The sequence below is a fragment of the Drosophila busckii genome, chromosome 2R (assembly GCF_011750605.1).
Source record: "Drosophila busckii strain San Diego stock center, stock number 13000-0081.31 chromosome 2R, ASM1175060v1, whole genome shotgun sequence".
Lineage (NCBI taxonomy): Eukaryota > Metazoa > Arthropoda > Insecta > Diptera > Drosophilidae > Drosophila > Drosophila busckii.
This window is the reverse complement of record NC_046605.1, coordinates 8,873,542-8,888,583: the sequence shown is the minus strand read 5'-3', so window position 1 is coordinate 8,888,583 and position 15,042 is coordinate 8,873,542. Positions and strand designations below refer to the sequence as shown.

At 37.8% G+C, this 15,042-nt stretch overlaps 1 protein-coding gene across 1 annotated transcript in view; it reads right to left on the bottom strand.

The window, feature by feature from the left end:
- Nucleotides 1–3,092: 3,092 nt before the first annotated feature.
- LOC108597560 overlaps nt 3,093–15,042 on the bottom strand; it is a 54,313-nt gene continuing 42,363 nt past the window's right edge. The window contains exons 8-14 of the mRNA XM_017984169.1: nt 14,475–14,543; nt 12,696–12,805; nt 12,387–12,601; nt 9,361–9,499; nt 8,572–8,677; nt 8,312–8,474; nt 3,093–4,295 (exon numbers count right to left, since the gene is read on the bottom strand). Coding sequence (XP_017839658.1) covers nt 3,130–4,295; nt 8,312–8,474; nt 8,572–8,677; nt 9,361–9,499; nt 12,387–12,601; nt 12,696–12,805; nt 14,475–14,543 — 1,968 coding nt within the window. The 3' untranslated portion in view covers nt 3,093–3,129. The remainder of the gene's footprint in view (nt 4,296–8,311; nt 8,475–8,571; nt 8,678–9,360; nt 9,500–12,386; nt 12,602–12,695; nt 12,806–14,474; nt 14,544–15,042) is intronic.

The following is a 15,042-nucleotide window of genomic DNA, read 5'->3' as shown; positions in this document are numbered from 1 at the left end:
AATTTATAAAGCTATCTAAGCATATTACTTTTGCCTAAATTAACTTATGCTATGCATTTTAGAGTATACAGCGTTCAATGCTTGTTTGTTTTCTATTTTTTTTCTGTGCTGTGCTTAGTTCTTTAGAAAATTACAACATTATGGCAAATATAAAAGTGAAAAGGCAGCAGCGTAAACAACAACAACAATAGCATTGAAACAAGAGCTGGGCAATTTAGCCAACTGCCTAAGCTCAAACCTTAGACTCCTGGGAGTTTTTGCTTTGCTTTTGCTTTTGTTGGCCATGCTAGAGACAGCTGCTGTTAATAAGGTGTTGAGCAATTTAATTTTATTGTACTTATTGTTCGGCATAACACACACATTCACACACATATATAGATATGTATGCAAGCAACGCAGCAGGACATTTATAGCTGCAACCATTTGGCGTCTGCTTTTAATTTTAATTGGCTTTACGCTCAAACGCACGTGAGACAAAAAAAAAGTAAACAACTTTTTCTTACTTATGTTGCTGACATGTTGCCAGCGCTAAGTATGCATGTGTGTGTGTGTGTGCTTGAGATTTGTTGTCGCTTTATTGTTTTGCACATAAATTTGTTGGCTGGCATTTTGTATTTGGTATTTTGACTTTTTGCAATGGCTTTTGTGCTTTTGGCCTGCAGCGTCGTTAACATGTTTTTATTTAATGCCATTTTGATGTGGCGCTAAGAAATTGCCACTGGCATTTATTACCGTAATTAAGTAATGAAAAATGCTTGAAATACTCACACAGAGAAAGCAATTGCCATTTGCTCTTACTGCAGCATTGAGCTGTTGCCAAAAGTCTGGCAATTTGACTTTTTGCTATCTGCTAAATGTAAAATGTAAAATGCTTGCTTTTGTTTACTGTCACTGCCACAAATTTATGGCTGGCCGTAAAATAAAGCGTCTGCAACAGTTGCCCTTAAATTGTTAAACAAAATACTAGTTGATTGAATATGCATAAGCCAAGCTATTAAATTGATGCGCTTTAAAGTTTTTAATCAACTGCCTGCCTGCTGCCTTAGTGAGGCTTTGACATTTTAAGCTGCCGCACACATGTATTGGCTGCTATGCAACACGCTTGTGTGCATGTATGTGTGTGTGTGTATTGTTTTAAAGCCAGCTTAAAATAAATAACATAATATGTGCAAAAAAAAATATGACACATGCCCATAGCTGACAGCTTAGTAGCGTTGTTTTCAAATTGAATTTTAAAGCAAAGTCTTTGCACTTGCATGTGCGCAAATTAATTCAATTTAAAATTGTTACAAGTTGCTTAAAATTCAATACACGCACACAAAACTTGTGCGCCTAGCTGCGAAATTTTAATTTGAAACTCAAACAGCAGATGAAGCGACACGACACACAAAATGCTGTAAAAACATTTAAATTAACGTCTCCTTTAGCTCAAAAACACACACACAGACGCACACACATGCACACATACACGTTTCCTGTTTGCTTGTATGTATGTAAAGCATTCATAAAATGCGCACATAAATGGCAAAAGGGTCATACGCTTCCCATATACAGACACCGTAGCATGTCCATAAAGATAAAGACCATAAACCGAAAGAGGCGTCAAGTGTGTGGCGCTCTCTCTGTCTCTCTCTGTGCTCTCAATGCTACTGTTGCCTACAGCTGTACACACACATATAAACAAATCAAATATGTGTGCAATGCGTGTGAGTCTAAGCCCCAAACATTTTCACTTTTGTTTTAAATGTTCACTGCTGTTTGATGTTCACTTTTTAATGTGAACTAAATTTTAAAATTCCAATTTAAATAGTTGCAAACAGATTTTTGTCGTACTCATTGTCAAGTGTATAAATTTTTATGACATATTTTCTTTAATGTTCATCAACATATTGAAAGTTAGGCTTAGTTATGAACAGCATTGCTTAAATAATTAAAGCTATTTGCAGCACTAAAGTATGCAACAATTATTTGCGTTCATCAACGCATAAAAACATTTCTTTGAAATATATTTTAGTATACAAAGCAACGATAATTGAAGCCAAAGCTTATGCATTTTAAAGTTTTATTAAATTTACTACTACTCAAAAAATAAAAAGCCATTGCATTTATAGCCTAAACATTTTCTTTTGTGTTTATGTGTAAACTTAAAGCAAAAAATAAAAGTTGTCTAACATTTGGAAAACTTGTAAGCACTACTCAAATTTGTATTAAAAGTTTAAGCAATATTTTTGCATTAAGCGCAATGTTCGTTTATTAAAATGTTTTGCTGTAACTTTTAGTTTATACACACGCTTACCTTTTATAAATGTGGCCCATAGTTAATGCAAACAGCGCACGAATTTAGCTTTTTACACATACATAATAAATCTTTATTCATTCATTATACAATAGTTAAATAAATAACAGTTTTTGTTAGACAATTTGTGTGTGTGTGTTTGTTGTACATTTAATGTATTACAAAATGTAACTTTAATACTTAGCTAATTGCAATTCATTAAATATTAGTATATATACGAGTGTGTGTGTGTGTTTATATATTAGATTAAATTTTTAGCTAGAATTAGACTAAGCTCTGGAATGCGAGCAGTTGTTGTTGCTTTTTGTGTAATGGCAGAGATATGTTTATATTACAGTTAAACTCTAACAGTTATGTGTATGAGTGTGTGTGTGTGTGTAAACTTACAGCCATTTTTTTGTTTTGTTTTGTTATAAACGACACTTAAATTACAGCTAAATTAAATTTTGTAATGCTTGGGGTTTTATATTTAATGGCTAGACATAAAGTCAATTAGTAAGCTTGTTTAGTTTAATTAATGGCATTGACTATTTAAATGTACATATTATAATTATAACTAACAACAACTATAGCTCATGCTCTGTCTCGCTCGCACAAATGCCTGTGCAACAGCAAAGCTTGCAACAAACAAATATTTGCAACTCAATGGGGCTCATGTTAGTTGCAAAATAATTTGTTGCAGCCTTTTGGGGCGTACTAAGCTGCGCTGTGTGCGGAGGCATTAGAGCAGCTTGTATTCTTTAATAAATAACTATGTGTATATATATATATATAAGTTAATGCAATTAAATTTCAAAGTCTTTTTTGTGGGGGAAACAAAAGTGTTGCACTGTCTAGACAGAAACCTCCTTGGTATACTTGGAGCGATCGTTCAGATCCAGCACTAGCTTGTCGGGTCGCTTGGGTCGCGTGCCATTCGACTTGTCCGTTTGGCTAGTCGAGTTGTTCGATGCATTTGAGACATTGCTCAGCGAAGGCGCCGCCGCCTCCGCGCACGCCTCAGTGGACGCCTCAGTGGACGCCTCAGTGGACGGCTCGAGGCAGCGACTCGTATAGAGCGCAATGTCGTCGCTGGAGCGCGCCACTTTGTTGCAGCTTACGCTGGCACGTTCCAGCAGCTGCTCGCTGCTGCGCGCTTGACTGGACAGCGGCGGTGGCGGCGCTGCTTGTGTGCAGCTGCCGCTGCGTCGACGCGCTGGCAGCGGCTGCTCACTAAGCTTAGACTTATTTCTACAGTTATCACAAATTTGATACGAAATGCTAATCTCGGCTTCGAGTAGATTGCGCGGCCCGCGCTTGCAGCTAGTGGGCGGCGTATTGGTAGCAGCGCTGCGTACTGCAGGACGACGTCGCTGCTGCTGCTGTTGCTGCTGCTGATCCAAATCATCCGCTTGCGAGCACATGCAGTCGAGCTTAATGTTGGCAAAGCTCAGGCTGCCCTCGTGTTGTGGCGAACCCAACTGCTCGCAGGCGTTGCGCGGCGCACAGCAGTAGTAATGCTCCTTGGACGCGTCCAGGCAGCGACTGCAGATGATGTGACCGTCGGCGCTGTAGCGCAGCAGCTGCTGGCGAAAATCATCGCCACTAAGCTCGGTGTTCATCGCACGCTCCTCGTACTGCGCTGCTGTGGGCGTGGGCGTGCCGGTTGAGGGCGGCGTCTCCAGCACCATGGTGGGTATGCTGCCACGCGCTGCGGCGCTGGCGCGTCCATTGCCGTTGGCGTTGTTGTTTTGCTGCAGCTGTTGCGTATACTTTTGCATCTCTGCATTGAGCGCCAGCAGCGGCAGCGCGCTCTGCCGCTGCGACGTTGCAGTGCTCGACGCATGCGGCGCCCCAGCGGCAACCACCATAAGCCCGCCCGGCGTCTTTAGACCATCCAGCAGACTCGATATAGTCATGACGGCCACGCCCTTGGGCGGCGCCATCTCCTGTATGCGCTGCAGCTGCACGCTCAGCTGACGTATCTCCTCCAGCGCCTCCTGATCCGACAGCTTGTTCTCTGCAAGAAGCACAAGACAGCAAAGAAAAATAAGAACATAAAGCCTAAGCAGCGCTACTAATTAACGTTGGACTGAGCGCCAAATGGAAAAGTTTTGGGCCGAGCAGTTTCCCTGCAACTAAAATAAAAGTCGCGCTCATGTCAAAAGTTGGACTTGGCTATAGCCACACAACAAAACAAAACATGGCGCATACAAATGAAAATGGACGTGGCTTTAAGTCAAGACAAACGTTACAGTTAAAAAAATTATGTAGCTCAATCAATATAAAATTTTATATATGTTGAATATTTATTTCCTTAGTACAACTAACTATGAAATTATTATTAGTTATGGTATCAAGATGTCAATGATGACACTCATCAATCGCCAGGAACTGCACATGCAAATCTCTGAACTTCTCCCAGCTCCCAGTTGAAATTGTTTTTCAAAAAAAGTTATTTTCTTTGTCTTTATGTTTTGCTTGTTATGTTTACTATACTATATGTTTTATACCCATTAAATTAGTTAATTAACGTAATGATTTGTTTATTAATCATTATGAGTTTTTAATCGTTAGCTTAATTTTTGCATATAAATGATCTTTGTATTTGTTTTGTAGCAACTTCTGCAAGAATTAGCTCAACTACGCAAAAATTAAGTATATTAAGTTATATTTAAAATTCTTATTAAATGATAATATGTTTGTTTGGCATAAGATAAGCATCACACTTAAATTGCACACCCACATAAATTAATTTAAAGCTGTGCTTCATTATCATTACTTATTGAGTTTTTAAATTTATTTTAATGCGTGCAAGCTCGCAAATTTATATTTATGTTTACTTTTGTTTTAAAAGCAGCAGCTTTAACTTGCTTTATACATATTTTATTTAAACTGTCAACTGTGCCTGACATTGCATAAATAAATATTAATTTAATTTAAAATTTTAATATTTTGCGCTGAGCTGTGAACTGTGAACTGTTTAATCTTAAGCCTTTTTTTTTCAAATAGACTGTCGACTGTCAACGCATTTTTTCTTGCTGTGTAGCGTGCGTTTTAGTATGTGTGTGTGTGTGCTTTGCTGCAAGGACGATGATAAATGGCCGTTCAATTCAGCTGAAAGCCTGTCAGTGTGATTTAAGTGAGCAACACTCAGCGCTACTTGACGCGATTTTCAATAAACTAAGAAAAAAATGAAAAACACTAAAACAATACGCAAGAGCAAAACTGCCAACAACTCTGGCACATTTAGATTTATGGCGCTGAAATTAAGCATAGAGTAGTACTGAAGCCAGCAGCATGCGAATTGAATTTAATATAGGAGCCTCGCCTGCTTACAAACAAAGAAAAAACTTTGTGCATAAACGGGCAACTTTGCTGTCTACCTAACGTGTGATGCTGATGCTGCTGCTGCTTTTGTTATTATTTAATTTAAATATGCAAATGTAACGAATAAGATAAAAAATAAAACTGCACAACAAAAACAATGCGCAGTGTTTTTTAAATTTAACGCACAATTTACGCAACCACAGAAATGAGATACACAAGCTAAAAATAAAGAATAGAAATGCCTGCCATAAAAAATTAAGGCAGCGTAAAAAGCAAAAGCAGGCCAATGAGTGCCACAGCAACAACAACAAATATAAAAAAAAAACAAAAAAGGTTGCGCATAAAGCATTAAAACATAAAGAGCGTTGCGCTGGTGATAAAACTTGCAGCACGGCAACAAATTAAAATGCTAGCATATAAACAATATTTTATTTTAGCCTGCAAATTGGCAGCAAGACCGAACGCACCGTAACTCTTGCCAGGGAACGGCCACAAAGCTTTGATTGTGAGCCTAAGCAGCTTAAAAGTCTTTTTTAGTTCATTAGCATTTTTATATACTACACAGACAGCTTAGGCAATTCATTTAATAATTATATAAATTTTAAATGCAATGTGCAAGCAAAGTGATAAAACTTTATGCGCATAAACATAACTATTTTTTTTAACAAAACATTTTTAGATAAAATCTTGCGACAATAAATATAAATATATTCAAAAAAATTCAAGTTGCCTCAGCTGCTGTGAACTGAAGTTGCTCAAACCAAAGCAGCTAGAGAAATTTTTTGGTTGCTTGGCATATTAAGTTAGCCCTAAGAGTTGCTATCATTCAACTTAAAATGCAGCCCTTGCCCAGCAAGGCGGAGGAATCTGTACTCAAAGTCATTTTTATGTGGGTTTGAGTTTGATTTTAAATTCTGTCGCGCCTCAGTTAGAAAAATTTGCTTTAAGGCCAGCGAGAGTGGGCGTGGTGTAGTGTGGGAGTGTGTTAGGTCCGTCAGGTATAAAAGGCGGCCCACTGCTTGGAGCGAGCTCAGTCTGCGATCAGCCCTCGCCGTATTCAGATCGAAGTGAAGAGCTAAGTGCATTAGTGTTAGTGTTCTAAAAAGATAATACTCTGTGTCTTTATTTCTCAATTGACAATTTCTGAGTAATCATTTAGGCAGCTCTCTACTTTATAAAACTATCTCTCTCTTTCTCTCTCTATTAGCATTCTTATTCTTTCCGTTTACAGAGCTCTCTCTCTATTTACACTCACTTTTAGACTATCTCTCTATCTCTCTCTATCTCTATCTCTCTTCTTCTTTCTCTCTCTCTCTCTCTCTCTATCTCTATTTCTCTTCTTCTTTCTCTCTCTCTCTCTCTATCTCTATCTCTCTTCTTCTTTATCTCTCTCTCAATCTCCCTCTTTATCTCTCTCTATCTCCCTCTCTATCTCTCCCTATCTCTCTCTCTCTAAACCTATCTCTCTCTATCTCTCTCTCTCTCTCTCTCTCTATGTCTCTCTCTTTACCTATCTCCCTCTCTCTTTCTCTGTCTCTAGACCCTTTCTCTTTTTTTTATATCTCTCTGCATTTTCAAAATTTATCTTGTTTAATAGAAAAAAACAGTCTAAGCTTTAAATTTAAGCAATCAGTTTTATTAGTTAGCATTTAATTTTATTTTAATTAGTTAGCTCTTTTCAGAACTGATTTATCAACAACGGTCGCTGCTGATTCTAATGAAATTGAATTGCTTTGAATTTTTTTTTTTTTTTAGAAATTTCTACGAACATTAATTCCTCATACTAAACAATGTGGCAAGTCCCTTCCGCTTATATATTATGTTTCTATAGTGATGCTACTAATTATTTTACATTTAATAAATACACGCCAATTTATGTACAGAGTTCGCTTTAATAATTTTCTTGCGCATATGTTGCATCTATAGAATGTTGACTGTAATTGCTGCCAAAGTTGATTTGTTTGAAATTTTGATCGTTTCAAAGCCTTTTATATTTGCCAATTATATTCTAGCAAACTTTGTTTTTGTTGTTTCATAAGTATTTGCTAACCAAATGGCGGTTGTTTTTCATGTTAATGGTGGTATCAACTTGTTAACATTAAAGCGATGAATTTTCTTTTTATTTTGTTGGCGAGTGGGAGCAGCAGCCATAAGCGTCAACAAATTGTTGACTACATTGAAGTCCTGGTTACACATTGAGTTAACTAACCAAAAATGGTTTTCGCAGTGGGTGTGCGAAACTTTTCGCTCGGCTGCCTACGCACACACACACACACACACACTCAAGCACACATGTGCTCTTGGGTTAACCGCAGCAAGCACGAGCGACATTTTGCTTTAGAGACATAAATCAACGCTAGGGTTGACATACGATATCAAATATACGCACATATATATATGTGTGTGTGTGTGTGCGTGTGTGTTTAGCAGACTATGCGATAAGCTGACGCCATTGGCATCGACTGCTAAGCTGGCAAAACAGTTTATTTTTTAATTTGCCAAATCAAGAGCCATAAATAAAAGTTGCAAACATGACTTAATCAGACAGCCTTGAACTTCGGACTGTCTGTCTGTCTGGCTGGCTGTCTGTTGGGCTGTCTGCATTCATTTGTCAACTGCTCTGCCCATTTGCAATGTGCGGCATGTGGCATGCGGCAAGCTATTTGACACTAATGTTGCAATTAGCCAAACTGGCCCGACACTTACCCGCCGAGGTGTTGCCCGCTATGGGCGCCGTCGAGGTGGTCATCGAACTGGGATGCGCAAAGGTGCGCACCTGTGGACGAAAATTGAATTTAGCACCCGACGCCTTCGCTCCCAGCCCAATGTTCTCCTGATGTGATTTACCGCTGCGCAGCACAATGTACACCTGCAAACAAAAAAAAAATGAACAGAAGACAGGGCCATTAATGCTTTAAGCTTAAAGTGTTTGTTTTATTATTTGTAATAATTTGCCACACACGCACCTTGCTGCCAAAGATAAGCGCCAGCAACAGCGTCACAGTCAGCTGGGTGTGGCAGAAGAAGATGATGTAAAGCAAGTCTGGATTGGCAGGCGATTGCAGGAATAACCTGTGTGAGTAGAAAAACAAATTTAAGATGTTGAAGCAAACAATTTAAATTTATGAAGATCATAAAGATTAATGACAGCAGTGTCTGAACTGACAGTCAAGAGAATAAAATTGCATATTAATGTTATTATTAAATGCAAAAAATCTAATTATAAGCATGAAATTTATATACATAAAAAAATATTAGCTAAACACAAGAGTCAAGCGAATAAAACTGCAAGTTCAGCATTTTGCATATGCAACAAAATGTAGTAAATAATTTCAAAATAATTTTATTTGCATATATTTTTATAATAATTACTGCTATTGTTGCTTAAATAATTTTAATAACACAAAGACATTTGACTAAGCTCGACTAACAAAGTTCAATTTACTAAATGAAATGCTTTTGCTTTCAATGTGGCAACTTAACCTAATAGCAAGCTTAACTGGCTCTTTATCAATTAAATAAAAAAAAGCTATCATAAAGTTTTGCTGTTTTAACTTTCAACTTGATAATCATAATCGGATTAGAGCTTGTTCGTCTTTCTGTCTGTATGAGAAATGATGTCAGAGACTAAGCAAAATAAATTAAACAGTTGGCTATGGTCAACTTAAATTAAATTAAAATAAATAACAATTAAACAAAGCTTTTAAAAATTGCTTAATTTTATGTATAAAATTCTTTAACTAATCATTACTTACATGGACACATTTAGGAAGCAGGTAAGCAAAAATTCGTTATATATGGCCATTGATATGAAGCGACTTTCGTTAAACTCCGAGGGCGCTTTCCTCACCATGATGCAGAGACGTACGCCCCAGGCCAAAAATAAGACCTCCACTGTGGAATACGAATAGAGAGAGTGAGAGAGAGCAGATGAAATTATTTTGCTTTTATGGCAGTTCGCTTTATGCATTTGTATGGCTTAAACGCATAACATGGCTGCTTTTGAATTTTTAATTAAAAAGAATGAAAAAAAAAACGTGCACATTTTGTGTGGAGCACACTTGAGGTGAGCTTATGGCTCGGTTGCCTAATTAGCGTACGCCCAAAATGCCTGCTAGTAATTTTCATTATATTATATTTCAGTTTCAATTTGATATACATAGGTATGAGCTATGCTACTACATGTGTAATTAAGCGAGCAATCATTTTGCTGGCAGCTGCCACAAACTAAATTTAAGCGTTAAAATGCCAAAAAAAAAAGGAAAAAAAAAACAGAAAACAGTAAAAAAATAATTAAGTTACTTAATAAGTTGAGCGTTGAAAGCAGCAGCAGCAGCAGCATGTTTGGCAGCATTTGCATGCAGATGTGTGCAGCTTTTGTTTGGCACAAGTTTTTTAATTAAACCCTAGCTGCATCAGCATCAGCACATTGAGAAAGAGAAAGGACCAGCAGAAGGACATGCAAACAGTACACGCTCTCAACAGCAGCACACTCGGCACTCAGTGGTGTGTTTGTCTCTTTTTCTTATCAAATGCAAGCACTAGCACTTGCCTTCTCGCTTTACACACTTTAGGGTGTCAGGCCAAACACTCGCTTGACAGACATCCCCAGTCAGCGCCAGTTAGACAACACGCTCGCTCGCTCGCTCGCTCTCTGGCCACTCAGCAACACGCTAGTGCTGCTTGCGACACTAGTGCTGTGATTATGACTTATTGCGCACACAACACACAGTTTGCGAATAGTTGTGAAATTGCAAAAGTTTATTATATAGCTTATGCACTGTCATGGAAATTCTTATCGAATATTGTTAGCTGGCTTTAAGCCTTGAATAAAAAGCTAAACTTTACATTCTTATCTGCATTTAAATCGAAGCTGTAATTTAAATTTCCTGGCTTTTATATTAATTATTATATTTATTTAACGTAAGAAACTCATTGATATTTCTGCTAATATAAAAGACAAAAAATTATAATGGCTGTAACTAATTCAACTATTTTTTGTGAGTTTAGCCATAAAAGATTTTAATTTAGAACTATAAGTTTACTCATGGGCCAAACTAGCACTTATCACAGCCTTTATCACCGCTTTTATGAGAGATAAAAGTAAAGAGCTACACATTATAGTGTTAAAAGACGCGCAAGACTTTAAGTAAGAAATAGCAGCTTACTTATAATTTAATTTATTTGGCTGAGCTATTAATTTCTTGAACTTAAAAATCGTTAGGGTCTTCAGCTTACAACTGATAAATAAATGAGGAACAATGTAGAAAGCTTCACGTCGTGTAGGGCGCACTGCTTTAAATTAACTTTATTCAGATCTTTATTTTATAGTGCTTGCCACCAGTGCTGCTAAAATCTCCTAAGCAAAAATTACTAGAAGTGGCAAAAATGTTACTAAAAGGTGCTAAAAATTATGTAAGAATTGCCAGAAAGAAATGATAAATCAATAAATATGGTTTAACTAATCTGCGAGCTTATTTGTTTGTTTTGGCTTATCAAATGAGTTAATATATTTAGCTGGCTGCATTTAATTGGTGCGCATATTTCAATATCAACAGCAAAGCAATCAAGAAAAGGACAGCAAGAGCAGTGTGCGCTCAGCTGCGTTGCTGCTTTTACACATGCGCACATACAAAAGTCAAAGAGGCAGCGCCGCCATCTTGGTTTTTACGCTCTCAGAACACAAAGCGCTCTGAGCGAATTAAAGTTTGCATGGAAGCAGCGCAGCCGACTTTAGCAAGCAAGCAAGACAGAGACAGCAATAGCTGAGCAGGTTCAGCTGCTTATCTGCTGTTACACATGCGCACATACAAAAGTCAAAGAGGCAGCGCCGCCATCTTGGTTTTTACGCTCTCAGAAGTCAAAGCGCTCTGAGCGAATTAAAGTACGCATGGAAGCAGCGCAGCCGACTTGGGCAAACAAGGAAGACAGAGACAGCTGTGTGTACTCAGCTGCTTATCTGCTTTTACACATGCGCACATAATCAGTGCTGCCAGAATCTACTAAGCAAATAAAGTTCCCAAAAATTGCAAGAAAAAATGCTAAATCAATAAATATGGCTTAACTAATTTGCGAACTTTTTTTTTGCTTATTAAATGAGTTAATATGAGTAAGAGGATAAAAAGGACGTCAAAAGTGATATCTATTTAATTTAAAAAGTTTAAAAAAGACCAAAATGCACTCGAAAAATAAGAAATATCTAAATGAAAATTAAAAATTTTGTGGCTAATAGCAACTTAATTGCTAAACTGGCAGCACTGATCACCACTAATCCAAGACTTAAAGCTGTATTGAAAATTGGACTGTCATTATCCATTGTTTGCTGATTGTTCAACAGTTAATGCTGTTTACACACGTCGTTCTCGCTCTATAGTAGATATATATATGTTTGTAATTTAAGTGCCAGCTTTTGTGTTCAGGACACTGATGACTTGCAATTTGTAAATAAACCCAATAAAGTCGCTGAAGCCACAGAGCCACAAAAGCTGCAGAGACAGAGAATGCGAATAAAAACTCGCATTTGGCAGCAGCAGCGGCAGCGGCAATGGCAGCAGCAGGAGTCCGGCGTTGGCATTGTGACTGGATTTTGCTTTAAGTCAAGCGGACATACGTTGCATGCGTTTGCCATGGCAACAGCTTTGCCATATTTTTGCACTTGATTGCGCTGAAACGTTGGCATTGCATTTGCTTTTGCTGTTGCTGTTGCTGTGGCAGTGGCTGTGGCTGTTTGGCTTTTTCGTTGCTGTTTTTTGGTGCATGCATTTAAGTAAGTGGCACTTACTGGAGGTGAATGTGTAGTCCCACCAATCGGTTTTGCATAGAAACGCTTTAAGGTCATCGGCAGTGCGTCCCACCACCACATCCGGCGGCGATACCAAAGTGCGCACCAGCAGGCAGGTACCAATTGCACCACAGATGATGCCCAAGCGCTTCAGGAGCGCGGCATCTGTAATTTTCACAGCCTTCGCCGAGCGTACACGAAATATAACCGAAATGCTGAAAAGAAACAACAACAGAAAAAAGGAACAAAGAGATCCATAAAGCTTACTGAACTTTCTGCTCTATATATATAGAAAGCTATAGTACGTACCGCCAGGTCTTTAGCATCAGTGCACCGTAGGTCAGTGAGAAGCCAATTTCACGTAGCCAAATGCGTGCGGTGCAGGTGTAGAGGTTCGGATTCGGATACATCACAATGTTCTGCAGCAACAAAGAGAGAGAGAGAGAGCACGAAATGTGTAGAGTGTTGGAAATATGCAAATTGTTTAGTTCCCACGCTTATTTGATTGTTGTCTGGCCACTTTTGTCTACTTTGCATTGCAAATTTGTAGCAAAAACAAAAAACGCAAAACAAAAATAAACAAAAATATGTCAGGCACATTTAAGTTGAACTTGCCAGCATCAAATTCACTTGAGCTGCGCCACAACTTGCTTTAAAAATATACGTTTGTATGTATGTGTGTCTGTGTGTGTGTGTATTAATAAATCAAGTCCACTAGACAGCGGTCTCAAGCTCCACTGCTTGGCACATATTAAAAAATCATAAAGCAAACAAAAGACGCAAGCTAGACTTGCGTTCATTGTGCTGCCAAGTGGCCACACACACACACACACACAAACAGTTACACAGACAGACAAACAATCTATGGATAAGTAGCATATAATATATCTTATTTGTGTGCAGCTGAAAAAATATGAACTCTCCTTGTGCGCAACGTGCCATAAATCAATCAAATGAAATTGCCTACGTAAGCGTTTTGATTGGAGTGCGGTCAGTTGAGCATCATTTGAATATCCAACTAGTATGTCAGCTATTTAGACTCTTATATATTATGATTGATATATAAAACGTGCATTTTAAATTCTGCACATTGCTTTAAATTGGCTGAGCAGCCATAAAGGCATTGCAACTAGCTAAATGCTAAAAAAAGCTTGCAACATTTTCATATTGAAATGCTTGGCAGCCTTGCAAAACAAAGTGAAATGCACAACAATGCTGCAATTTTTTTTATTATTCATTTTTTTTTCGATGCAGTTGCTTTTTAGCCAGAAATTCTTGGTTAATTTTCAGCATTGCTGTTTTGCAATGATTTCAAACTAAAATGTTTTGCATTTTGCTTGCACTTAAAGTTTACCTTGCTACTCTAATGTAAAAATACGTGAACTGTTGGCTTAAGCTGCTTTTGACCAACATGTTTTTACTGATTTGTGATTCATTGAATTTACTATATGTGCTGCAAGCGCTTATAACACTTTAAACCAGCTTGCAATGCTTCAAAATTTTTTGCTGCAAATAAAAATTTGATTTTAATTGCCTAGAATTCTATTGTAAGTGAAAAACTTACATTCTATGTTTTTTGAATAAAATCTGCTTAGAAATTCTGTACTCTAACTAATGCAACTAAGCCAATTCTGCATAGTGTAGATTAGATTTGAAATAAACTCAGTCGTGCTTACAATTAAAAATTGCGTAAAATTCGTAGAATTCGAAATTCAAATATTTGATTTCAACAGAATTGTGTACAACAAAATGAACTGCACTAGTTTTATTTAATTGCATGTTCAGATTTAGCTTTAACTTGCAAACTAAATAAATTTTAATTGGCTTTAAATCGTTTTAATATTTGTTAAATCAACAAGCTAAATTAATGATAATAATTCAGTTATTAGAGTATATAGCACTTAAGGCTATGCGCCTTTTTTTAAGGATATTAAATTAAACGTTACATTAAACTGCGTTAAAACCAAACATAAAAGTTTAAACAAAATTGATATTGCTGTACCAAATAACGTAGCATACTTTCAAGCGCTGGCTTTGTTTTGGGCATTAAATTTAATTCAAAATGTTAATTAACTCTAAGCAACTTACCGTGCAGTAGATAAAGAAGGCACCCAATGCAATGACCCTTAAAAGCGCTGGACTGGCGGCTCGCACAACCTGTTTATAATCAAAAGTTAAACCGTTTAATTGGCTGCTTTGAGTGACTAAACAAAGCGAAAAGACGACGCCGCTCTCAACACTTGCCGAATTACAGCTGAGCAGTCGAGTGGGCGAGCGTTCAAGTAACTAAAATTTGCACGTGTCGCAACTTAGTTGGAAAATCAAATTGAAATTGCCGCGCGCTCAAGTCAGACAAAAGCACAAATGGCCAAATGAACTGAACTGGGGACTGGCGGGGGGCACTTGGCTGACGTGGCTGTCAGCTGAAGTGCGGAGTGTTTAGTGTCATTTAATTAGTTTGCCATGCTTTGCTGGCGTAGACATGAGGCTCGACATTTGACCTCATAGACATGGACACAAATGCGACAGAATCGCATTAGAAATAAAAACAGCCAGCGGCAAGTGGCCTGGGAGGACTCAAATAATTCAGAAGCTGGTATGTGCACACAGCATAGCAGAGATTTAGTGGCTCGCATGGCCAATGGTTTAAAAGTTC